This window comes from Dermochelys coriacea, chromosome 1, assembly GCF_009764565.3.
Source record: "Dermochelys coriacea isolate rDerCor1 chromosome 1, rDerCor1.pri.v4, whole genome shotgun sequence".
Lineage (NCBI taxonomy): Eukaryota > Metazoa > Chordata > Testudines > Dermochelyidae > Dermochelys > Dermochelys coriacea.
Genome location: NC_050068.2, coordinates 36,282,596 through 36,310,236, shown reverse-complemented (window position 1 = coordinate 36,310,236; position 27,641 = coordinate 36,282,596). Strand labels below are relative to the sequence as shown.

Genomic DNA, 27,641 nt, shown 5'->3' with positions numbered 1-27,641 from the left:
CATTGATACACTGAATTCAAAGCGTTAATCTACTAATTTTTCCCCGTTTTTCTGTCCACCAAAATAAACCCTGATATTTACCCAGAAAAATTATTAATATTTTTACACTGATTTTCATCTGTTTTTGTTGCTGTGGTAATAAAACACTGATAAATTCCTAGGAAAAAGTTAAATAAAATAAAAACTGAAAACAAAGATACATATTTGTCATTCTTTTCCCATCTGGCGATTGTGCTACCACAGAAAGCATCAGAGACAAATCCAGGTGATCTTATCCACAAGATAGAGAAAAAAGGTAAATTTAAAAAAATAAGTAAGAATCTTTTACTGTGATACATTTAAGGAATCTTGCTAATGAAATTTGACTTTCCTCCTAGCATTCACATACTACATTAAACACAATAATTGCATTTCACAATACCAATATCCGCTGTCTGAAGAGGCACTGAATACCAGGCACAACAACATGTACCAATTTTAGACTCTCTCTCTTCACTACATATTTCCTACACAATGTTCTATGAACAAGTTTCCTATTTCTTAACGAAATCCTATGCCCTTTAACTTGTTATAACAGGAAAGAATAAATGAGTAACTGATGCAAGGAGAATTATTCTTCCAGAGGAAGTTAAACTATAGTGCAGTGGTAACAAGGTTCACATATCATCAGATGAGAATACATACTTGCTTTTTGTCAGAGTAACTGAGCTGACTAACTTACAAACAAAATATACCGTAGAACAAACATTTGTATAAATAGGCTTGGAAGGATTATATTTTTATCAGTAAATGTGAGTAATCGATTTCACCGTATACAAATTGATCTGAAATATTTCCATCGATAACTGAAATTTATAAATAGATAAGGTTAGAAAAATGCTACTTGAGATCCTATTAGAGTTTGATATAAATATATTTACTTTGTATATTTTGATATTTGATGCTGACAATTTGTGTTTGAACAGTTTTAAAGCTTTAAGTTTTTGAATCTCAGCCCTGGTCTACACTAGGAGTTGAGGTCGAATTTAGCAGCGTTAAATCAATTTAACCCTGCACCCGTCCACACGATGAAGCCCTTTTTTTCGACTTAAAGGGCTCTTAAAATCGATTTCTTTACTCCACCCCTGACAAGGGGATTAGTGCTGAAATCAGCCTTGCTGGGTTGAATTTGGGGTATTGTGGACTCAATTAGACGGTATTGGCCTCTAGAAGCTATCCCAGAGTGCTCCATTGTGACCGCTCTGGACAGCACTCTCAACTCAGATGCACTGGCCAGGTAGACAGGAAAAAGCCTGCGAACTTTTGAATATCATTTCTTCTTTGGTCAACGTGGCAAGCTGCAGGTGAGTGCAGAGCTCATCAGCAGAGATGACCATGCAGAGCTCATCAGCAGAGGTGACCATGATGGAGTCCCAGAATCGCAAAAGAGCTCCAGCATGGACCGAACGGGAGGTACGGGAATCTGATCGCTGTCTGGGGAGAGGAATCCGTGCTATCAGAACTCTGTTTAAGTTTTCCGAAATGCCAAACATTTGTCAAAATCTCCCAGGGCATGAAGGACAGAGGCCATAACAGGGACCCGAAGCAGTGCCGCGTGAAACCTAAGGAGCTGAGGCAAGACTACCAGAAAACCAGGGGGCAAACGGCTGCTCCGGGTCAGAGCCCAAAACATGCCGCTTCTATGATGAGCTACATGCCATTTTAGGGGGTTCAGCCACCAATACTCCAATCACTTTGTTTGACTCCTTCAATGGAGATGGAGGCAACACGGAAGCAGGTTTTGGGGATGAAGAAGATGATGAGGTTGTAGATTGCTCCGAGCAAGGAAGCGGAGGAAACCGGTTTTCCCAACAGCCAGGAACTGTTTCTCACCCTAGACCTGGAACCAGTACCCCCCCCGAACCCACCATGGCTGCCTCCCAGACCCGCCAGGCAGAGAAGGAACCTCTGTTGAGTGTGTCTTTTTAAATAGAATACATGGTTTAAAAGCAGCATGTTTAACGATTACCTTGTCCTGGCATTCGCGGCCAGTACAGCTACTGGAAAAGTCTGTTAACGTGTCTGGGGATGGAGCAGAAATCCTTCAGGGACATCTCCACAAAGCTCTCCTGGATGTACTCCCAAAGCCTTTGCAAAAGGTTTCTGGGGAGGGCAGCCTTATTCCGTCCACCATGGTAGGACACTTTACCACGCCAGGCCAGTAGCACGTAGTTGGGAATCATTGCAGAACAAAGCATTGCAGTGCAAACAACATCCGTTCTTTATCTCTCTGTGTTATCCTCAGGAGAGTGACATCATTTATGGTCACTTGGTTGAAACAGGGTGATTTTCTTAAGGGGACATTCAGAAGTGCCCGTTCCTGCTGGGCTGTTTGCCTGTGGCTGAACAGAAATGTTCCCCACTGTTAGCCACGGGGAGGGCGGGAGGGCTTAGCCACGCGGTGGAGGGGAAGCAAAATGTGACCTTGTAACGAAAGCACGTGCTATGTACGTAATGTTAACAGTAAGGTTTACCGTGAAAGAGCGTACCCTTTGTTCTATAAAATGTGTCTTTTTAAATACTACTGTCCCTTTTTTTTCCCTCCACCAGCTGCATGTGTTTCAAGGATCACAGGATCTTCTCCTTCCCAGAGGCTAGCAATGATTAGAAGGCAAAAAAAAACCGCACTCATGATTAAATGTTCTCTGACCTCATGCTGTCCTCCCACACTGACAGAGCACAGACAAATGCGTGGAGGCAGACAACGTCAGGGTGCAAGAAAGCACAAAATAACCGGGAAGAGAGTTGGCAGGCTGAAGAGAGGGCTGAAGCTGAAAGGTGGCAGCAGCATGATTAGAGGAGGCAGGATTCAATGCTGAGGCTGCTGGAGGATCAAACTAATATGCTCCAGCATATGGCTGAGCTGCAGGAAAGGCAGCAGGAGCACAGACCACTGCTACAGCCCCTGTGTAACCAACCGCCCTCCTCCCCAAGTTCCATAGCCTCCTCACCCAGATGCCCAAGAACACGGTGGGGCAGGCTTCTGGCCACCCAGCCACTCCACCCCAGAGAATTGCCCAAGCAACAGAAGGCTGGCATTCAGTAAGTTTTAAACTTTTAAAGTGCTGTGTGGCCTTGTCTTTCCCTCTTCCACCACTCCTCCCAGTGCTTCCCTCCTCCACCACCCCCCCGGGCTACCTTGGCAGTTATCCCCCTACTTGTGGGATGAATTAATAAAGAATGCATGAATGTGAAGCAACAATGACTTTATTGCCTCTGCAAGCGGTGATCGAAGGGAGGGGGAGGGTGGTTAGCTTACAGGGAAGTAGAGTGAACCAATGGGGGGGGTGGTTCAACAAGGAGAAACACACAGAACTTTCACATCGTAGCCTGGCAAGTCATGAAACTGGTTTTCAAAGCTTCTCTGATGCACACCGTGCCCTCCTGTGCTCTTCTAACTGCCCTGGTATCTGGCTGCGCGTAACCAGCGGCCAGGCGATTTGTCTCAACCTTCCACCCCGCCATAAACGTCTCCCCCTTACTCTCACAGAGATTGTGGAGCACGCAGCAAGCAGTAATAACAGTGGGAATATTGGTTTCGCTGAGGTCCAACCAAGTCAGTAAACTGCGCCAGCACGCTTTTAAATGTCCAAATGCACATTCTACCACCATTCTGCACTTGCTCAGCCTGTAGCTGAACAGCTCCTGATTACTGTCCAGGCTGCCTGTGTATGGTTTCATGAGCCATGGCATTAAGGGGTAGGCTGAGACCCCAAGGATAACTATAGGCATTTCAATATCCCCAATGGTTATCTTCTGGTCTGGGAATAAAGTCCCCTCCTGCTGCTTTTGAAACAGACCAGAGTTCCTGAAGATGCGAGCATCATCCCATGTTGATGTTGGTGAAACGTCCCTTGTGATCCACCAGTGCTTGCAGCACTATTGAAAAGTACCCCTTGCAGTTTATATACTCACCGGCTTGGTGCGCCGGTGCCAAGATAGGGATATGGGTTCCGTCTATGGCCCCATCACAAGTTAGGGAATCCCACTGCACCAAAGCCATCCACTATGACCTGCACATTTCCCAGGGTCACTACCCTTGATATCAGCAGATCTTTGACTGTGTTGGCTACTTGCATCACAACAGCCCCCACAGTAGATTTGTCCACTCCAAATTGATTCCCGACTGACCGGTAGCTGTCTGGTGTTGCAAGCTTCCACAGGGCTATTGCCACTCGCTTCTCAACTGTGAGAGCTTCTCTCATCTTGGTATTCATGCACTTCAGGGCAAGGGAAAGCAAGTCACAAAGTTCCATGAAAGTGTCCTTACGCATGCGAAAGTTTCGCAGCCACTGAGAATCGTCTCAGACCTGCAACACTATGCGGTCCCACCAGTCTGTGCTTGTTTCCCGGGCCCAGAATCAGCGTTGCACCACATGAACCTGCCCCATTAGCACCCACGCTTTGAGAGAAATCTGTGTCCATGTCCTCATCACTTTCGTCACCTCGCTGATGTTGCCTACTCACCTGGTTTCGCTTTGCCAGGTTCTGGTGCTGCATATACTGCTGGATAATGTGCGTGGTGTTTAATGTGCTCCTAATTGCCAGAGTGATCTGAGCGGGCTCCATGCTTGCCGTGGTATGGCATCTGCACAGAAAAAAGGGCAGAACGATTGTCTGCCATTGCTCTGACAGAGGAGATGTGACTGATGACATGGCTACAGGGTTGGCTTACAGAGAATAAAATCAACAAAGGGGGTGGCTTTACATCAAGGAGAAACAAAAACAACTGTCACACAGAATGGCCCCCTCAAGGATTGAACTCAAACCCCTGGGTTTAGCAGGCCAATGCTCAACCCACTGACCTATCCCTCCCCCCCGGTATTTCAGGCAGGACTGAATCTCCATTAAACTTTTCAAGGTGCCTCTGACAGACCTCGCCAAAACGATTGTTGGCTGTTGATTTCACAGAGGGAGGGAGGGAAAGGGGAGCAAATGAATACAAAACAATCTGGTCTATTTCTTGTTTTGATCCATCTATCTTTTACATCTTTGGCTGGCAGCAGATGGTGCAGTAGGATTGCTAGCCATCCTCATCTCCCAGCTGCTTGCCAGAAGATGGTGCAATAGGACTGCCGGCAGGACTAAAGAGAATGACCTGGTCGAGTCACTCCTATTTAGTCCCTGCGCCCATGTCTGCCCAGGCGCTCCTGACCGACCTTACTGAGGTAGCCAGGAGCACCTCAGACAGGATGATGATAGTTATCAGGCCTATTGCACCATCTGCTGCCACAAGGCAATGGGCTGCTGCTATGTAGCAATGTAGTACCGCGTCTGCCAGCACCCAGGAGACGTACGGTGACAGTAAGCTGAGCAGGCTCCATGCTTGCCATGATATGGCGTCTGCACAGGTAACTCAGGAAAAAAGGCCCGAAACGATTGTCTGCCGTAGCTTTCACGGAGCGAGGGAGGGAGGGCGGGCCTGACGACATATACCCAGAACCACCCGTGACAATGTTTTTGCCCCATTAGGCATTGGGATCTCAACCCAGAATTCCAATGGGCGGCTGAGACTGCGGGAACTGTGGGATAGCTACCCACAGTGCAACACTCTGGAAATCGACGTTAGCCTCGGTACTGTGGAAGCACTCCACCAAGTTAATGCACTTAATGCACTCAAGAGCATTTTGTGTGGGGACATACACAATCGACTAAAACCGATTTCTATACATTTGACCTAATTTCGTAGTGTAGACATACCCTCAGTATCTACGGTCATTAAATAATTATTGTCTGACCTCCCCCCATCTCCCATAATTTATATAAATATTAATAGCTTAAAATTATCCCTTGACATTATATGCCAGAGAACATGCTTCCATGCTGATGGGTTCTGCTTGATAACGATCCAAAGCAGTGCGGACTGACGCATGTTATTTTCATCATCTGAGTCAGATGCCACCAGCAGAGGGTTGAAATTTTCTTTTTTGGTGGTTTGGGTTCTGTAGTTTCCACATCAGAGTGTTGCTCTTTTAAGACTTCTGAAAGCAGGCTCCATATCTCATCTCTCTCAGATTTTGGACAGCACTTCAGATTCTTAAACCTTGGGTCAAGTGCTATAGTATTTTTAGAAATCTCACATTGGTACCTTCTTTGTGTTTTGTCAAATCTGCTGTGAAAATGATCTTAAAATGAACATGTGCTGGGTCATCATCTGAGACTGCTACAACATGAAATATATGCAGAATGTGGATAAAACAGAGTAGGAGACTTACAATTCTCCCCCCAGGAGTACAGTCACAAAATTAAAAAAAAAAAGCGTCCATTAATAAGCATCATCAGCATGGAAGTATGTCCTCTGGAATGGTGGCCAAAGCATTGAAGGAGCATATGAATTAGCATATCTGGCATGTAAATACCACGCAACACCAGCTACAAAAGTGCAATGCGAATGCCTGTTCTCACTTTCAGGTGATGTAAGTAAGAAGCAGACAGCAATATCTCCTATCAATGTAAACAAACTTGTTTGTCTGAGTGATTGGCAGAAGAAGAAGGACTGAGTGGACTTGTAGGCTCTAAAGTTGTACACTGTTTTGGTTTTGAGTGCAGTTATGTAATAAAAAAAATCTACATTTGTAAGTTGCATTTTCACGATAAAGAATTTGCACTTCAGTACTTGTATGAGGTGAATTAAAAAAATACTATTTCTTTTGTTTATCATTTTTACAGTGCAAATATTCGTAATCAAAAATAAATATCAAGTGAGCACTGTGCACTTCTGTGTTGTAATTGAAATCAATATTGAAAATGCAGAAAAACATCCAAATATATTTAATAAATTTCAATTGATATTCTATTGTTAATCGCAATTAGTTTTTTTTTTTTTAAGTTAATTGTGTGAGTTAACTGTGATTAACTGACAGCCCTACTTAGTACATACCCGGCTATCTACTAATCTTCCATTGTTCTAGAACTAACCAGGGGTGTTAGTTGCCAATTTCATTTTAAGTGATCTTGCACAGTACTGGTTCTCACCTGGGGGAGGTTGTCCACAAGCATTTTTTAGGGGGGGGTCTGACAAAATAAACCAAGTATCAGCCCCGGGCAGTGGAACTGAGGGAGGGAGCACCACCTCCACCCCCAACTCACTTCAGCAGGTCACCCAGCCTGTCTGGGTTTAGGGGGGGTGCAACCAAAATTGAAGATCACGGCAGGAGAGAGATCTCCCCCAGCCGTCAGAAGGGATTGCTTCACAGCCACTGACTCCACGAGCAGGCAGCAGCTAGCCAAGGAGACACATCACAGCTCTGCCCTGCTACATCAGCACTTCAGGGATCAGGGCCAAATGGAAGGCAGGAATCTGGGGGGCATGTGACGCCTCTATGCATCGCCTCCGATTGTGGGTCCGCAGGTTTGTCTATTTAAGTTTAGGGGTCCTTGGGTAAAAAAAGGTTGAGAACCACTGGCCTACAATGTGTGTGAACCTTTTTTGCTTAACAATCTATCCCACCTTGTATTTATCTTGGACACTCTAGTTTCCTTCCTTCTGCAGAACCTGAAGAAGAGCTCTGTGAAGCTCAAAAGCTTGTTCCTTCCACCAACTGAGGTTGGTCCAATAAAAGATATTACCTCATCTGCCTTGTCTCCAACTTTAACATGTATGTTACTGTGCTGATCTTATATACTAGCTCCTGGATGTCAAATATGTGGCCTAAAGGGTGATTAAATCCAACTCTCACATCAACTTCAAAGTTAGCATGCAATTTGACCAACCTCTATTGTCTGGCAGCTCTCACAATTGGTGCTGTGATTGCAGCGCAGTTACTACTGAATACTGAGCAACTATGGACAAGCCAAAGAATGGGGCTTTATCAACGGCTATTGAGGGTTAGGCAATGTTAACGACAAGAAGGCCTCCACTATACAACTGCAATTGGCATATATGCCTTGCTGACATTTTAAGGAAGTCCTATTAGGAAATAGCCAAGACGAGACACCCAAAGTAGTCAGCTGGAAATATTTACTGAGAGTTATAGAGATCAAAACTAGCTGGTATATTGCAGGTTGCCAGGGATGAGAGGTTGGAGAAGAATGGTTGAAATAAGAGGTAAATGGGAAAAAGGAGTAGGTTTCCTACAGAAGCCGGACTAAGTTTATGCCCCAATCCCTAACTAAATCTGCAAGGGTTTACTTGCACCTGCATACAACCCAGTTCACTCCAATGAGACTCTACATAGATACAAGGTTCTGTCCACATGGATCCAATTGCACGATCAGGGACCATATTTTCTTGCTCCCAGTGCCACCAAGGGCTCTGAGGAGACCACAGTATTGATATACTGTGATATCTGAATGAAAACCATGGATTTTAACATCCCTAAACTTTGGGAGATCAAATCCTGTTATGTATTTGCCTCTCTCTACTTCAGAGTTCCAGAAAGCAAGTACGAGATCCCTGCACTAGTTTGAGCATCTTTACTAACTTTTGTATGCGTCATTTACAAAGTAGCAAATATACTTCTGAAATAACCACATAATTCATGCAAGTCTCATAATTGCTCCAGTTTTGTGTGATGAGCTCTAGAAATATTTAAATACAGACACAAAGAACTGTCCCCTGCAACCCGAGTCCTATTATAGAAGAGCGTAGCACCACTACAGTTAAGGCAGAGACCATCTTAGGCCTGGCCTATACCGGAGGGGGGAATGATCTAAGTTACGTAATTTCAGCTACGTGAATAACATAGCTGAAGTCGACGTATTTAGATCTACCTACCGCGGTGTCTTCACTGCAGTAAGTCGACAGCTGATGCTCTCCCATTGACTCCGCCTGCACCTCTCGTCCTGGTGGTGTACCAGAGTCGATGGGAGAGCGCTCGGCGGTCGATTTATTGCGTCTAGACTAGACACAATAAATTGACCCCCACTGGATCGATCACTGCCCATCGATCCAGTGCGTAATGTATACAAGCCCTTACTGTTTAGACCATGTATCAAAATCAGTTTGTTAAAATCCACACACATATTGAGATTGCCTTGAAATTTGCTGTGCCTCATCACGGTCCAGAGGAAGACTAGTTGACCAATGTTGAGGTTGTTTGAGCAAACTGTTTTCAAAACACAACATCCCTATAAAAAGAAATTCATGTGATATCAAAATGTTACTATTCTTCATTTCTGGGGGGAATGAAGATGCATATCTGAGGCTCAAATTATTGTACTGATCCATGCCAAACTGACATTATCCAGTCAGGTTTCAACTCAGCAAGTGTGAAGGCATCCACTGCCCCCATGGGGAAATCATATTTCATTTCATTTCACTTCACTTCACTTCCCAAGCAAATATAGAACCATGGGGAAAGCGTACAAGGAATGATAGGGAAACTCATAGGCCTTGTATTTACTAGGATAAAGTTACAGTTTAGTGAACAGAAGCTACCTGAATCTGACCTACACTCAACCACTTGGCCTTCTCCCTCCTCTGAGGACTAGCCAGATGTTAACACCTTTTCTTTCTAATCCTAAATATTACCTATGGGACAACACCTTCAGTTTATTATTTGTATAGTATTGGATGTGGGCCACCAAATGGTTAGAACTCCCCAGAGCCACAATGCAGCACAGAGGACAGAAAGGATACACAACAATGCGTGAACACGAGTACGGATACAGAGGTCTACTGAGAATTGAGAATATGCAAGCGTGTTAGAATCTGGTGAAACTCGTATTCCTGTGTTTTCTGGCCCAATGGAATGCCAGGATGTGGAGGTGAATGATAACGAAGCTAGTGCTTCTGCAATTCCCGCATACCACAACCCTTTGCCTCACTCAAAAAGAAAGGGGTGAAATATTAAGCTACGTCTACATTAGCACTTTTGTCAGTATAACTTAGGTAGCTCAGAGTTGTGAAGAAAAAAAAAAACACACCAACAGAAGCGCTGATCTGGACAGCACTTTGTCGGCAGGAGACGCTCTCCCACCCACAATAGCTACCACCGATCGTGGTGATTTTATTACATCTCCCATTGGCATAGAGTGGCTACATAAGCAATCTTCTATTGGTACAGCTGTGCCGGAGTAATTTCGCTAGTGTAGACCCGGCCTAAGTTTAACTCTGTAATGTAGAGTTTTCAGATGGTTGAAGTATAGGTACATTCTATATTCTGAAAGGATATGAGACACTGCCAGTCAACCTTAATTTTGTGTTAATATGCTTTCAGTGCAGTAGTTTTTTAAGCCTCAAGGACTGGGAGTCAAGAGTGTTTCTATTCCCAGCTCTCACTGGACTGCTATATGGTTTCCTGAAAGTCAATCTCTATCACAGTTTCTCCTTTAGTAAAAAGGGTTCATATTTATTTGTCTTTGTACAGCGCTTTGAGATGTTCTGATGGAAAAGGCAAACTAGCATTCAATTACTACTAACTTAATTATCTAAAAGAAAAGGAGTACTTGTGGCACCTTACAGACTAACAAATTTATTTGAGCATAAGCTTTCATGAGCTACAGCTCACTTCATCGGATGCATTTGGTGGAAATACAGAGGGAGATTGATATACACACACAGAGAACATGAAACTATGGGTTTTTATCATACACACTGTAAGGAGAGTGATCACTTAAGATGAGCCATTACCAGCAGCAGGGGGGGAGGGAGGAAAACCTTTCATGGTGACAAGCAAGGTAGGCTATTTCCAGCAGTTAACAAGAACATCTGAGGAACAGTGGGGGGTGCGGTGGGGGGAGAAATAACATGGGGAAATAGTTTTACTTTGTGTAATGACTCATCCATTCCCAGTCTCTATTCAAGCCTAAGTTAATTGTATCCAGTTTGCAAATTAATTCCAATTCCGCAGTCTCTCGTTGGAGTCTGTTTTTGAAGCTTTTTTGTTGAAGAATAGCCACCCTCCGGTCTGTAATCGAGTGACCGGAGAGATTGAAGTGTTCTCCAATTCGTTTTTGGATACAATTAACTTAGCCTTGAATAGAGACTGGGAATGGATGAGTCATTACACAAAGTAAAACTATTTCCCCATGTTATTTCTCCCCCCCACCCCACCCCCCACTGTTCCTCAGATGTTCTTGTTAACTGCTGGAAATAGCCTACCTTGCTTGTCACCATGAAAGGTTTTCCTCCTTTCCCTCCCCTGCTGCTGGTGATGGCTTATCTTAAGTGATCACTCTCCTTACAGTGTGTATGATAAACCCATTGTTTCATGTTCTCTGTGTGTGTATATCAATCTCCCCTCTGTATTTTCCACCAAATGCATCCAATGAAGTGAGCTGTAGCTCACGAAAGCTTATGCTCAAATAAATTTGTTAGTCTCTAAGGTGCCACAAGTACTCCTTTTCTTTTTGCGAATACAGACTAACACGGCTCCTACTCTGAAACCTTAATTATCTAAAAGTTTTATAGACATCAGCAAGTTATCTACCAGGCATCTAGATCTATATCACCTGTGGTGAGCCTACACCTTTGTATATTTAACATGTAATTATAAAAAGAAAAGGAGTACTTGTGGCACCTTAGAGACTAACAAATTTATTAGAGCATAAGCTTTCGTGAGCTACAGCTCACTTCATCGGATGCATTTGGTGGAAAAAATAGAGGAGAGATTTATATACACACACACAGAGAACATGAAACAATGGGTTTATCATACACACTGTAAGGAGAGTGATCACTTAAGATAAGCCATCACCAGCAGCAGGGGGGGGAAAAGGAGGAAAACCTTTCATGGTGACAAGCAGGTAGGCTAATTCCAGCAGTTAACAAGAATATCAGAGGAACAGTGGGGGGTGGGGTGGGAGGGAGAATACCATGGGGAAATAGTTTTACTTTGTGTAATGACTCATCCATTCCCAGTCTCTATTCAAGCCTAAGTTAATTGTATCCAGTTTGCAAATTAATTCCAATTCAGCAGTCTCTCGTTGGAGTCTGTTTTTGAAGTTTTTTGTTGAAGTATAGCCACTCTTAGGTCTGTGATCGAGTGACCAGAGAGATTGAAGTGTTCTCCAACTGGTTTTTGAATGTTATAATTCTTGACATCTGATTTGTGTCCATTCATTCTTTTACGTAGAGACTGTCCAGTTTGGCCAATGTACATGGCAGAGGGGCATTGCTGGCACATGATGGCATATATCACATTGGTAGATGCGCAGGTGAACGAGCCTCTGATAGTGTGGCTGATGTGATTAGGCCCTATGATGGTATCCCCTGAATAGATATGTGGACAGAGTTGGCAACGGGCTTTGTTGCAAGGATAGGTTCCTGGGTTCGTGGTTCTGTTGTGTGGTGTGTGGTTGCTGGTGAGTATTTGCTTCAGATTGGTTGGGGGCTGTCTGTAAGCAAGGACTGGTCTATCTCCCAAGATCTGAGAGAGCGATGGCTCGTCCTTCAGGATAGGTTGTAGATCCTTGATGATGCGTTGGAGAGGTTTTAGTTGGGGGCTGAAGTGATGGCTAGTGGCGTTCTGTTGTTTTCTTTGTTGGGTCTGTCCTGTAGTAGGTGACTTCTGGGTACTCTTCTGGCTCTGTCAATCTGTTTCTTCACTTCAGCAGGTGGGTATTGTAGTTGTAGGAATGCATGATAGAGATCTTGTAGGTGTTTGTCTCTGTCTGAGGGGTTGGAGCAAATGCGGTTATATCGTAGCGCTTGGCTGTAGACAATGGATCGAGTGGTATGATCTGGATGAAAGCTAGAGGCATGTAGGTAGGAATAGCCGTCAGTAGGTTTCCGATATAGGGTGGTGTTTATGTGACCATCGCTTATTAGCACCGTAGTGTCCAGGAAGTGGATCTCTTGTGTGGACTGGTCCAGGCTGAGGTTGATGGTGGGATGGAAATTGTTGAAATCATGGTGGAATTCCTCAAGAGCTTCTTTTCCATGGGTCCAGATGATGAAGATGTCATCAATGTAGCGCAAGTAGAGTAGGGGCATTAGGGGACGAGAGCTGAGGAAGCGTTGTTCTAAGTCAGCCATAAAAATGTTGGCATACTGTGGGGCCATGCGGGTACCCATCGCAGTGCCGCTGATTTGAAGGTATACATTGTCACCAAATGTGAAATAGTTATGGGTCAGGACAAAGTCACAAAGTTCTGCCACCAGGTTAGCCGTGACAGTATCGGGGATACTATTCCTGACGGCCTGTAGTCCATCTTTGTGTGGAATGTTGGTGTAGAGGGCTTCTACATCCATAGTGGCTAGGATGGTGTTTTTAGGAAGATCACCAATGGACTGTAGTTTCCTCAGGAAATCGGTGGTGTCTCGAAGATAGCTGGGAGTGCTGGTAACGAAGGGCCTGAGGAGGGAGTCTACATAGCCAGACAATCCTGCTGTCAGGGTGCCAATGCCTGAGATGATGGGGCGTCCAGGATTTCCAGGTTTATGGATCTTGGGTAGCAGATAGAATGCCCCAGGTCGGGGCTCCAGGGGTGTGTCTGTGCGGATTTGTTCTTGTGCTTTTTCAGGGAGTTTCTTGAGCAAATGCTGTAGTTTCTTTTGGTAACTCTCAGTGGGATCAGAGGGTAATGGCTTGTAGAAAGTGGTGTTGGAGACTGGGAATGGATGAGTCATTACACAAAGTAAAACTATTTCCCCACGGTATTTCTCCCCCCCCCCCCACCCCCCACTGTTCCTCTGATATTCTTGTTAACTGCTGGAATTAGCCTACCTGCTTGTCACCATGGAAGGTTTTCCTCCTTTCCCCCCCCCTGCTGTGGGTGATGGCTTATCTTAAGTGATCACTCTCCTTACAGTGTGTATTGTTTCATGTTCTCTGTGTGTGTGTATATAAATCTCTCCTCTGTTTTTTCCACCAAATGCATCCGATGAAGTGAGCTGTAGCTCACGAAAGCTTATGCTCTAATAAATTTGTTAGTCTCGAAGGTGCCACAAGTACTCCTTTTCTTTTTGCGAATACAGACTAACACGGCTGCTACTCTGAAACCTGTCATGTAATTATAAACACTTTTTCAAAACCAGTTTTGCAGATATCACCATTCCGCAATTAACAGAATCAGGGCCTTACACTGCACTCTCCCACAATTGTAGGAATTATTTTCTAGAAGATTTAAAGTGAAATACTATCAACTCTGAGATGCCAAACTTTCTTACATCTGTTTAAAAAAACATGTAATTAATGTTTTCCCAAAGCAAATGTCAATCTATCCAAAATCCTTAAACATACTGTAAGTAACAAACACAACACACACAGTGATAGAGTAAAACATGGCCAAATAGATAGGCTGTTTGGACCTAGCATTATGAAATAGGATTCCTTCAAATAATCATACTGCATCCCCATTTCCCCCTCTTGGGCATTTTGTTTCGTAACAACACATACTGGTTTTGGAACTCTGAAATTTTAACCGATATGGGCTATGGCTCCTTGAGGAATTCTGCACACAGGAATTCTTGTCTCCAGCAGATTTCTTTGCTTCCTCACAGAAAAATGACTCTCTGACAGGGAAGCTGCAACAGCAGTCACACACCACTCTCTAGCAGCACAGGTACATTGTTTAGGGTATCAGGAACAGCTGGTGGACAGGTAATCACTGCAGAGCTGGGGACACCCCAGCCAGTGGCTCGTACCCTGAGCCAGGATCAGCTGCTAGTCTTGGCTGGGCTGGAGGCAGCAGAGAATTGGGCTTCCTCTTCCCCTGCAAGCAGTGGCTGGGGCTGTGTTAGACCCACTCCCAGAAACCTCCCCTAGCTACAGGAAGCTCAGCATCCTCCCCTGCTTCCTGTCCCCATCACTCCTCAGCTGCAGGGAGCTGCTGCCCCATTTGCCCAACCCCCTACCCATACCGGACTTCCCATACTCAGAAACCCCCCCCGTCTCACCCCGTTCACCCAGAACCCCCCTAGCCCTCCATACCCAAACCCCACCACACCCTACCACCTGCATCTGGAGCCAGCTGCACCCAGACCTCCTGTCTCTGGACCCCCACCCCTGCACGCAGACCACCCCCCCACTGAGCTCCCTGTATTCAAACCCCACCCTGATGAGCCCTATCCCAAGCCCCCACGCCACTGACCTCCACTAGCTGCACCCAGACTCCCACCCCATCAAGCCCCACTCCCCCAGCACCCAGGCCCCCTGCCGAGACCCAACCACCTTCATCTGGAAGCCGCAGCAGAGGGGCTTGCCCCTTCACCCAGAACCCCCCGCCAACAAGCCTCCGGACATCCAGGTCCCCCCACACCTAGACCCCCCACTGAGCTGAATCCTCTCACCCCACACCTGGATCCCCCCAAACTTAGATCCTGCCTCACTGAGCCTGCCTAACCACACCTGGTGCACCTGGCACAGAGGGGCAAGGCCCCAGGGTGTTTTTGGGGCAGGCCCAGGCCTTGTGCTGTGTCAAGGTCAGGTGCAGCCTCACCACTGAGTCTGTGTCCCTGGGGGCTGCAGGGTCATCTCCCACCTTCATGCAGCCACTGGCCTATGCTCCCCACTGCCGTGCTGGAGCCCTTGCATATATTTATTCATAAAACTTGCAGAATTTTAAAATATTGTGCGCAGAATGTCCTCCGGAGTAATATGTCAATGTTCAGATATTTATCATCATATACCAAAAATTTATGGAAACACTAGATTATCTAAAAAAAGCTGATTAAATAAATGGTACATGTTCAGTGTTTTTTCCTTCCAGGTAAATTGCACCCTTCAGATTTTGAACACAGTGGTAAAGCAAACAATATTTATTCACTGTGCAATCATTTAAAACTCTGTTTATCCTAAAAATCATTGTGTGTCTAGTTTCTCTGTTAATGCGGAATAGGATGAAACAGTGTCCTGTCTAAAATATGGGGTTCAGAGTAGCAGCCGTGTTAGTCTGTATCGCAAAAAGAAAAAGGAGGACTTGTGGCACCTTATAGACTAAAAAATTTATTTGAGCATAAGCTTTCGTGTAAGTCACGAAAGCTTATGCTCAAATAAATTTGTTAGTCTCTAAAGTGCCACAAGTCCTCCTTTTCATTTTGCTGCCTAAAATATGTTACCATATATTTTCCCCACATTTATTTGATGGGGGGGGGGTTATTTGAAGACAGGTTAGACTGTGTGAAGTTTAGTACTGGAGGGAGGGGAAAAGAGGAGAGAGATCCGTGTCTCTCGAGCCCAGACAGCCACCAGCACAGGGTAAGATGAAGGTTTGTTATAATCCCTCTCCCTCACAATATTACAACGTAGTGGATACCACAACTTCAGAGACAAGCCCTTCAGGTCCCTGTCCCCGCACAGCCCCTCACCCTCCCACTCTCAGCACTGCCCCCCTTCCCCCCTACACCCCCTCTCCCACGCCAGGCTGCCCCCTCGCTCCCCCACATTCCCCCTGCCCGGCCGCCGCGCTCACCCACCTCCCCCGCCCCGCAGCGACGGGCCCTGGGGGCCGCCAGGAGCAGCCCCCAGGCCCCGCCGCCACTGGCAGACGGGACTCGGGTCGCCCGCGTCCTCCCGCCAGGCCCTGCCCGGGCGGCGGGCCTGGGTCGCACCTTTAAGAGATTAGACGTCGCCATGTTCCCCCCGCAGGGGCCCCTCCGGGCCGGCGGCGGCTCCTAGCTCCGGGCGCGGGCTCCCAGCCGCTCCGCTTCACATGGCCCCGCGCTCCCGCCGGCCGGACCCGCCGCCGCAGCGGACGGGGCTTCGCTCGGGACAAGGCCGAGCGGAGACTCGGGGCTGCGGCCGCTCGATCCTCCCCACGCAGCCGCCGCTCAGCGCCTCATGGCGGCGCCCCCCAGGAGACACTCGGCCGCGGCCGCGGCTCCGTGCAAGGGCTGGCCTGGCCCGCATGATGCGGCGCCGAGGAGGCCGGCGCCGCCGCCAAGGGGAGAGGCTGGGGCGGGAGGTTCCGGCTGCAGCGCCCTCTGCCGGCCGGGCGGTTTGCCCTGGCTTCCTTCGACCCCCGGCAGACCCCTGCCCCCTGAGCCCCATCTACCCCCGGGACACCCCAGCCCCCTACCGGCCTTCAGGACACCCCCCCGCCCCCTTGGCCCACCCCCTCCTTATCCACTCCCGGCAGACCTCCTTCTTGCAGACCACCCCATCTACGCTGGGAGACCCCTGCACCCTCAGCCCGCCCACCCCCATCTACGCCCGGGAGACCCCTGCTCTCAGACACCAGCCCCTACCCCATTGATAGGTGCTGGAACTAGGGGTGCTGCTGCCCCCCTGGCTTGAAGTGGTTTCCATCATATATAGGGTTTATAGTTTGGTGCATTGCTCTCAGTCCCCCGCACTATACAAATTGTTCCAGCACCCCTGGCCCCATCTACCCCTGGGAGACCCCCCTCTCCCTGCAGCCCACCCTCATCTGCCTTGGGAAATCTCAGTCCCCTGCACCCCCATTTATCCCTGGGAGACCCCCGCCACCCTGCCTCCAACCCCCCAGGAGACCTCTGCCCTCCGCAGCCTAGCCCCCCTATCTGCCCCTGGGAGAGCCCAGCCCGGAGACCCCAGCCCCCTGCAGCCCTGCCCAGCTCCCTCCACCTCCCCCAGAGAGACCTCAGGCCCCTGCAGCCCAGCCTCCCAAGGGGTCATGATTTTTGAACACTTGGCATTGCTAATATTGTGATGTAGTTGTAGGTGTACAGCAAGTGTATGTGAAATCTGTACAATGTGGTAATATGCCGAACAGTTAACAGAATCCGTATCCCAAGGCATTTCCAGGCATCTTAAACAATTATGTATGCGCTTAACTTTATGGAGGAAAATATGTAGTAAAAATGTTCAGTTTTCAGAAAAAAAATGGGGGTGTTGGTAATTTGTTCTGCTTTTTTATTTTTTTTTAAGCCAAAGATAAGGAATTGTACCAAAACGGGCTTTCAAAAACCAAAAAAAAAAAAAAAAAAAAATTTGTATTCAGGTAATTATTTGGGGGAAAAAATGGTGGGTTTTTTTTTTAAACAAATCAAATATTTCACCAAAGATTTATTAGCTTCTCTGGGGTTTTGGCTGAAAAACTTGAAAATTATAAGTAAAATGAAACTATTATGAACATTTTAATTTGGGCAATAGGTCTTTTTGGGTCAAAAAACTATTCTGATGAAAAAGTGTCAACCTGCTATACTCAAAGGTTAAGAAATTCTGGAATCAAAATAGACTGTCCAACTTTAATTCAGCCCCTTTGTGTGTAAGCATTATATGATACAGTCCTTATTTTCTCCCACATTCAGTGCACAAGATGAATGGTGCTCTTACCTAGACAAATTGGAAGATTGGGCCAAAAGAAATCTAATGAGGTTCAATAAGGATAAGTGCAGGGTCCTGCACTTAGGATGGAAGAATCCAATGCACCGCTACAGACTAGGGACCGAATGGCTCGGCAGCAGTTCTGCGGAAAAGGACCTAGGGGTGACAGTGGACGAGAAGCTGGATATGAGTCAGCAGTGTGCTCTTGTCGCCAAGAAGGCCAATGGCATTTTGGGATGTATAAGTAGGGGCATAGCGAGCAGATCGAGGGACGTGATCGTTCCCCTCTATTCGACACTGGTGAGGCCTCATCTGGAGTACTGTGTCCAGTTTTGGGCCCCACACTACAAGAAGGATGTGGATAAATTGGAAAGAGTACAGCGAAGGGCAACAAAAATGATTAGGGGTCTAGAGCACATGACTTATGAGGAGAGGCTGAGGGAGCTGGGATTGTTTAGTCTGCAGAAGAGAAGAATGAGGGGGGATTTGATAGCTGCTTTCAACTACCTGAAAGGGGTTTCAAAGAGGATGGCTCTAGACTGTTCTCAATGGTAGCAGATGACAGAACGAGGAGTAATGGTCTCAAGTTGCAATGGGGGAGGTTTAGATTGGATATTAGGAAAAACTTTTTCACTAAGAGGGTGGTGAAACACTGGAATGCGTTACCTAGGGAGGTGGTAGAATCTCCTTCCTTAGAGGTTTTTAAGGTCAGGCTTGACAAAGCCCTGGCTAGGATGATTTAACTGGGACTTGGTCCTGCTTGAGCAGGGGTTGGACTAGATGACCTTCTGGGGTCCCTTCCAACCCTGATATTCTATGATTCTATGATTCTATGATTCTATCTGTAAATTCCTACCTGCTTAATTGCAGAAACTGGAAGGGATGTAGAAGCAGGAGCTGACAGGAAGCGAAATGATGGTTTTGCAGTTCAGAAAGCTGAATGCAACCCCGGAGGACAGGACTCTATCTCTGCCTCTGTTGGGGCAAGTTGCTTAAACCAAATTTTTCACAGGTGGGCAATAACTGTGTGGATCATCTCTGGGTGCTTATCTTGAGATGCCAATTGCCTGATTTGCAGAAGTCCTGAGCAGTCACAACTGCAACTAAATGGGAGCCATGCATTGACCACAGCATTTTTTTACTGAACTTTATAAGTACTCTGAAAAATCAGGCCTTAGGCATCTCAAGTTGGGGACCCAGAATCAGTAGACACTTTTGACAGTTTAGGCCATGGCTCAGTTCCCCATCAGTAAAATGGAGACAATAACATCCTCTTACCTACACAGCTGTGAAGATAAATTTATGTTTGTAAAGCACTGACATACTATGGTGATTGTACCATTGAAAAACCCATGAGGAAATAATTGTGTATTCAGTGCTAGGTATGGAATATATTCAGTAAATAAGATCTAGGGCCACACTTAAATGATGAGTATAAAAAAAGAAATATTGAATAGCTACCCATTCAGTGAACACTCTCTCCTAACTTTCCTAACTTTTGAATGCTTGAATTTTAACCTTAAACATTTTCTTTTTGTATGAAATTATATTGTAACATACAACAGACCCGATGGGGGCAAAATCCTTATTGTTTGAGTACTTTATAGAGGAGGGGAGTGAATCTTCAGGCATTTTTTGATTCTGCCATTTAAAAATGATTGACTTACACAAAACCAAAGAGCCTGTGATCTAGTCACATCAAACTGTAAACATGGTGAGCCAGTACCTAAACACATTCATTTTACAATAAAATATGAGTGCAAAGCAATTTTTACAATAACACAGCTTCTGTTTGTGCCCATATCTGTCCATTTTCTCTCAACTCATGAATTAAAACAAGAAGTAAAGTAGCTATTGTGCTAAATAAAATCTTCTTGTCTGGGCAGATTTGATGTAGGAACATGGCAATTACCATTGCAATTTGGATCAGACCCAAACCAAGATCCGTGTAGTGTCTTAACCTGTCTGTGACAGTGGCCGGTATCATGCTTCAGAGGGAGGTATTAAAAACAGCACAATAGGCAAAAGTGGGATAATCTGCTTCCATTTTGGTCTCTAAATTAGAACTGGTTTAAACCCTAAAGCACAAGGTATAATATCTCTTACAAAATTTGTTGCCATTAATTATGATAAATGGGTATTCTTGTTATCCATATAAATGTCCCATCCCTTTCTGAATCTTGTTACATTCTTGGCCTCAATGACTCTGTGTGGCAATGATTTCCATAGTCTAATTACACATTGGATGACAAAGTATTTCCTTTTGTCATTTCTCAAGCAGTCGGTCCATGAGCCTAGCCCTTTCCCTAGCAGTCTTGCAAATGTCCTTGCTGCTGTAACAGGTTTCCCCTGCAGTGCCACCTGGAACTGGGGTACACCTCTGACCCACCAGCCTGGGCTCCCTTTACACTGTACTACTGTGACCAGCCTGCACTTTCACCAGCACACATGCAGGTAGGGACACACCCAGCTGCAGTTACATGCAGATGCTGTAATGAGCTCTGCATGGGAAGGCTCCAGCTAAGGAACTTCCCAGCTACACAGGCATGCACCCCCCTCTGAAAAGTAAACCCAGAATTATACCGTGTTTGCTGCACAGGGAACTGTACAGCATAAGCTCATTAAATTCTCCTCAATGTGGAGAGGAATATACAACAGCTTTCTGCCCCGAGTTATGACTCCCACATAATGGTTTTAGACAAAACAAAAACAAGTTTATTAACTTCAAAAGATAGATTTTAAGTAATTATAAGGGATAGCAAACAGATCAAAGCAGATTACCTAGCAAATAAACTGAACACTCAGATTAAGCTTAATATACTACATAGATCAGATATGAATAGCAAATCCTCACTCTAAATGATGATACAAGCAGGCTGCAGATTCGTAAGGGGCAAACTGCACTGGCTTACAGATTGGAATGCCCAGGTGTTCCATTCACATGCTAAAAATCCATTTATCCTGGGTCCAGCATTACCCCCAGTTCAGTTTTTGTTCCTCAGGTGTTTTCAGGAGTCTCTCTGGGGGGGAGTCAGTGAAGAACTATGATGAACTCCCTTGCCTTAAATAGCTTTTACATATGAGAGGAACTCTTTGTTTCAAAGCTTGGTTCCTACACCAGTCACTGGAAAAAAACCGATATCCCAAGATGGAGTCCAGCAGCAGGTGACCTGGTCACATGTCCCTGTAGTGTCACAGCAGCCATAACTCGGATGCTGTCTGTAGCATCCTCAGGAAGGCCCCCGGGTGGGAGATAAACTTCTTCTAAGGCCTATTGTTTTCTCCTAATGGCTCCTGAATGGGCCCTTCCCAGCCAGCCATCTAGACTGAGAGCCTTTTGCCTAGTGGGTGTTCCCCAGGTTAAACACATTAGTAATACAGATACATAGTCAATATTCCTAACTTCAGATACAAAAATGATACCTGCATACAAATAGGATAAATATATTCAGTAAATCATAACCTTTTCAATGCTATCTCACATCACTTATCTTGCACAAAATACATTATGATTATATCATAATCATATCATAATAATATATCTGTGAAGAACATGGCATGCAGTTTCACAGCTGCCTCCAAGGGTGGAGTGGGGGGAGCACAATTTGTCACGACAGTTATTTTCCAAGAGAAGATAGATTAAAGAAAGCTGCGGGAAGTTAAAGGAATTAATATGCAGCACATTTAAAACAAACAAAAGGAAATATTTTTTCACACAATGCATAGTCAACCTGTGGAACTCCTTGCCAGGGGATGTTGTGAGGGCCAAGACTATAACAGGGTTAAAAAAAAACTAGATAAATTCATGGAGGATAGGTCCATCAATGGCTATTAGCCAGGATGGGCAGGGATGGTGTCCCTAGCCTCTGTTTGCCAGAAGCTGGGAATGGGCGACAGGGGATGGATCACTTGATGATTACCTGTTCTGTTCATGCCCTCTGGGGCACCTGGCATTGGCCACCGTCAGAAGACAGGATGCTGGGCTAGATGGACCTTTGATCTGACCCAATATGGCCGTTCTTATGTTCTTATGAATACAATCAGTTAGTGAGCTAGGAGTACAAAATACAATGCAGCAAGTGTAGCAAGACTAAACAGAAATGCTTGTATTCTGCACCACTATTGTAGTCTAGTAGCAGCACCATTCAAACTTTCACTCTGACTAGCAGGGCTAAGAGTGCCACAGAGGCAGCACCCTCAGCCCCTAATAAGTGCTTTTTCTTGTTAGCCTCCTATGCCCTTTCCCTTTGGCAGCATTCAGAGTTATATTAATGTTGTGCTCTAGAAAAGTCAGTCTCTCTGAACTGGAAGCAGGGTCACTGCAGTGGAGGGCCTCAAGGAGAAGGGCAGAAGAAGCAAAATGGAGTCTCAAGTTATACTTCATCTCCCTGAGGAAAAAACTATAGTCTATATGTTGAACATAAGAATGGCCATACTGGATCAGACCAAAGGTCCATCTAGCACAGCATCCTGTCTTCCGACAGTGGCCAATGCCAGATGCCCCAGAGGGAATGAACAGAACCGGTAATCATCGAGTGATCCATCCTCTGTCACCCATTCCCAGCTTCTGGCAAAGCTGCATTAAGTGGAAAAGGAAACAGGACTAAGATAGTGTCATAGTCATTAATTAGTTAGGCCCAGATCCACAAAAGGACTTAGGCATTGTGATGCTCAATGTCACAGCACCCAACTTCTAGGTGCCTAGAAAACCACTGGAACAACAATGGGATTCACAAAGCCTGAGTTAGGCACCTAGCTCCCTATACAATGAATGCTGAGGGGGCGCTAGGTCCTTAAGAATGAAATTCACAAAAGCCAGCATGCTAAGTGAGAAGCTGCCTAAGCACCCAATGGGTGATGTCAACAAGAGAGGTGTTTCCTAAGCCCTGCCCCTTTCATGGAGATAGGCACCTAAGTCTGGGCTGCAGGGAGATGCCTTTCTCTGCTTGTGATCAAGAACTGAGCCAGGCAGCTTCAGCGCCTAAGTATTTTCTTGCAAGAATGAGATAGGTGGGTTTTGATGGGTTCGGTCACAGAGACCCCAAATAAATCCATTTTACTCTATATAAAGCTTATACAGGGTAAACTCATAAATTGTCCACCCTCTATAACACTGATAGAGAGATATGCACAGCTGTTTGCTCCTCCAGGTATTAATTCCTTACTCTGGGTTCAATAATAAACAAAAGTGATTTTATTAAGAATAAAAAGTAGGATTTAAGTGGTTTCAAGTAATAACAGACAGAACAAAGTAAGTCACCAAGAAAAATAAAGCAAAAACATACACGTCTAAGCCTAATACATTAAGAAACTGAATACAGGTAAATCTCACCCTCAGAAATGTTCCAATAAGCTTCTTTCACAGACTAGACTCCTTCTTAGTCTGGGTCCAATCCTTTCCCCGGTACAGTTCTTGTTAGTTCCAGCTCAGCTGGTAACTACGGGATTTCTCATGACTGGCAGCCCCCTTTGTTCAGGTCCACCCGCTTTTATAGCTTTGGCACAAGGTGGGAATCCTTTGTCTCTCTCTGGGTTTCCACCCCTCCTTCTAAATGGAAAAGCACCAGGTTTAAGATGGATTCCAGTATGAGGTAACCTGGTTACATATCCTGTGAGGCCCCAAACCTCCATTCTTTCTGGCCTGACTCACATGAACACAGGAAGGCTTACAAGTAAACAGAGCCATTTACAACCAATTGTCCTGGTTAATGGGAGCCATCAAGATTCTAAACCACCATTAATGGCCCACACTTTGAATAATTACAATAGGACTTCAGAGTAATATTTCATATTTCTAGCTGTAGATACATGAATGATACATACATACAAATAGGATGACCACTCTCAGTAGATTATAAGATTTGTAATGATACCTTACAAGAAACCTTTAGCATAAAGTATATTCCAGGTACATTATATTCAGATTTATAAACATATTTCCATATGGAGTGCAACGTCACACTGTGTCTGCCTAACTCCACACAAAATGGAGATGGGGGAGGTAAGGAGGAAGAGGAGGTAGTAATGATGGTTCCCACATTATAACTTTTAGCCCATTAGTTAGAGCACACACTTGGGATGAGGGAGACATAGGCTCAATTGCCCCTTCTTCCTGATGGGGAGAAAATAGTTAAAGCACTCACCTGAGAGGTGCGGGAAACAGGGAAGGTGGCAACTGAGCAGGGGTTTGTGGTATCTCAGTGGAGCCTAAAACTGGGATTTATGCACCTAAATTTGGAGCGTAGACACTTAAGTCCCTTTTTGGATCTAGGCCTTAACGCACTAAGTTCTCAAAGGTGGGTTATTCCTTTTAGGATAGAAAATTAGTGGTCAGAAGACACTGGAGTATTAAATTATCCTAATCCATTTTTTTTTTACAAATGCACAGTTCCCAGACTTTTGAACAAAAATGGGAATTAATTGAAAAAACAGCAAAATTCAAGCTTGCAAAGTGGACTCATATCCATGACTTTTCTCACCAATGTCTTAATGTACAGTTCTCTACAAGCCAAATTCTGAAGTCGTTATTCAGGCAAGAGTCTCAAGGACTTCAGGATTTGGCCCTTTTCCCAGCGGAGCTCAGATTCTTCTCCATATAACTAATTTTTCAGAGGTTCCTCTCATAGCTTGAAAGGCTCTGTGTGCAACTCCAACCCAAACACAATACTTCCCTTCAGTCCATGCTTGGTTGGTGCCTGTCCAGATTCCTTTACTAGACCAGTCACTCCTCAAGTACTTCAGTGGGACTAGCTATGTGTCTGAAGTTAAGCATCTGCATAAATGTTTGCAGAATTCAGGATAGAGAAGGTAACATGAGACAAGTCATTGAACCTATGTTTCTATTAATCTATGAATTGAAGTTTCCTCTTTTTTAAAAATGGGAATAATAGCATTGGCCTTATACGGATATTGTGAAGATCAGTCAGTGGGCATGTAGTGTGTTGGAAATGTAAAGTGCTGAGTGTTAATATTAGTATAGACTAGAGTTATTGGTTCACAAGCTGACAAGCCTCGTCCTCTCAGACGAAATAATACTTCCTACCTCTTTCATATATCTTCTTTAATATGAGGTTATTTCCAATGGCTGTGTAATGGTTTAGTTTCCATTTACAAAAATGAATCCTCACCTCAATTACTAACTTTTATACCTTATATTTTGATATCTTTGCCATTTCTGCCACAATTTAGTGGGTTTTTTTAGTAATTTTTGCTTTTCAGAAAGGATTTTAGCCAAGATGCAAATTGATATGCAGACGATGACTTCAGTTCTCAAACATTGGCACAGCGTTTGTAGTACAAAACCACAATGCAACTCATCAGAATTTCATGACTTGTAAATGTTGCTTATCCAGCATTCAAACAGGATGAACTTGTAAGATTTTTTTTAATGTTATGATTTACAACAAACTCACCAAGGAGATACATACATTGCTTTTTATTTATCGTCTATTATTAATCTAATTACTATTTATCTTTTTATTTCTCTCCCTTAGTGATGCAGGTAGATAAGCAGTAGTGGTTCTTGAGCTGTGTTGTGTCTCATTATGTCCCCTTTAGCTTTTGTGGTGGGTGTTGATAAAACAAGTTTGTTTCCTGCATATAGTTTTTACATGTACTATAGCTTACAGTGATTACACATTCCCTGTAAGAATATCAAATGCTGCATGGCAAATGTAAGAGCACACAGGTTGCAGAAGTGTATGAGTACCCTGCAAGCTCTTGTCTGCATAAACATTTTAAAATATTCTCCCACCATTGCTCTAGCACTGGTGTGGTCTAACCAGTGCTGCAACAGAGAGAGCATTAGCAAAGACAGAGCACATACTATTAGATCTGTTTTGAAATACTATTAGATCTGTTTTGAAATAACCTTTGTGAGTAAAGATAGCTAGCGAAGAAAGGGTATTTGAACAAACAAAAAAATGCAAGTTAAAGAAATAATGGTGCTTCCTACTGATAACAAAAATAAATAAATAAAATAAAGCTTAATTTATTCTACATGGTTTTGACAATATCAATATGATCTTTCTATAAGGCCCATAGAATATTTTTGCTGGAAAGGGAAGAGCTCTTTAAGCATCATGGTTTATTGTTTATTTAGTGCCTGCCTCTATAGTTATATAAGTATCAATAATGAAGGAGTTACATAATTTTGTCTTAGTTTTAATGATTGCGAGCTGATTATTACTTGATGATGATGCTGACAAAAGATTAATGATTTATTAATGAGTACATGGTGTTATATTGATTTACAATTACAAATATATTGCATGAATTTAAAAGATAACAATGAATGACATTTAGCAGTTATATCACTGTACGCCTTCAAACTGATTTGCAAAACATTAGTTAATTAAGATTTGGCAGATGACAGAAATAAATATTGGGTATAATGTCCTAGAGACATTGGGCCAAATTTATCCCTGGTGTAATTCCATTGAAGTTAACTGATTTACATCAGAGATAATTTGGGGCATTAAGATCCTTACCAGAACTTAGTATCAGCACGTTATGCACAACCTGTATAGAATTTATCCCACTTTTTACTGAGTGCATAATGGAACAGAACATTTGATGGGAGTTTAGTCATTTTTATGCCACCCTCCAATCAGGCTGGATGTATTCAATAAAGCTGATGGGTTAAGATTCTCAAAGGTATTGGGGCTCCTAAACTCCACTGATTTCAATGAGAATTAGGAACCCAAATACCTTTGAGGATCTGGGCCCTAGGTGTTTATGTTCCATTGCTATTTGGCAAAACTTGGCTTGTCAACCCAACAGATAACCTCAACATTAAGGCAAAGGTAATATTAACAAAATGCCAATCTTCTATTTGGGTTTTATAAACTTGTTTGCACCTTTATCAAGTATTTTATACATATAGTTATAAGAATGTTATAGCAAAAATTTTAAAAATATAACAATTTTGCTATGTGTGGTTATCCCACCTTTGGCTCACAAACACAACAAAGTGTCACGAAAATGTAATACCCTCCAAGTGTTTGCAGAAACTTGCATTTAAAATTCATTTTGGTTTAATTTTGTATAAGCTTTTCTTTTACGTTATGTTAAAGGGAAGTAGTGGTTGTTAAAGTTTGCGCTTCTAAACATTTAACAAAAGTGGAATTGGTATCACAAGCAAATTAACTCTGAAAAGCTTAAATTCTGCTTAAAATTCTGGGTAAAAATTCTGTTACTAACTTTTTTGTTAAAACAGAGTGCTCAGCAGGGGAAAGCAATACACCTTTTCATAAAAGGTTGTGAGCATCTATTTTAGCAGTCAAGCATTATATTTAGTATAAAATATTAGTAATGCACCTCAAGTGAAAATAAATGTCTATACAACAATTTAAAAAGAATAGCTTGTGTTATAAAAGACTTGGTCCCTATTACATTGTAAACAAACTAAATTAGTCTGTGTATTTTGGGTTACTGAAAACAAGAAAAATGTAAACAAACAAGCAAAAACTG

At 44.1% G+C, this 27,641-nt stretch overlaps 1 protein-coding gene across 2 annotated transcripts in view; it reads right to left on the bottom strand.

Moving 5' to 3' along the window:
* CUL5 (cullin 5) overlaps window positions 1-16,757 on the bottom strand; it is a 91,706-nt gene extending 74,949 nt beyond the window's left edge. Inside the window, exon 1 of one of the 2 annotated variants that reach the window (XM_038400543.2) lies at window positions 16,475-16,757. In XM_038400543.2, the coding sequence (XP_038256471.1) occupies window positions 16,475-16,498 (24 nt within the window). In that variant the 5' untranslated portion in view covers window positions 16,499-16,757. The remainder of the gene's footprint in view (window positions 1-16,474) is intronic. The other variant, XM_038400578.2, reaches the window with a different exon arrangement.
* Window positions 16,758-27,641: the final 10,884 nt, after the last annotated feature.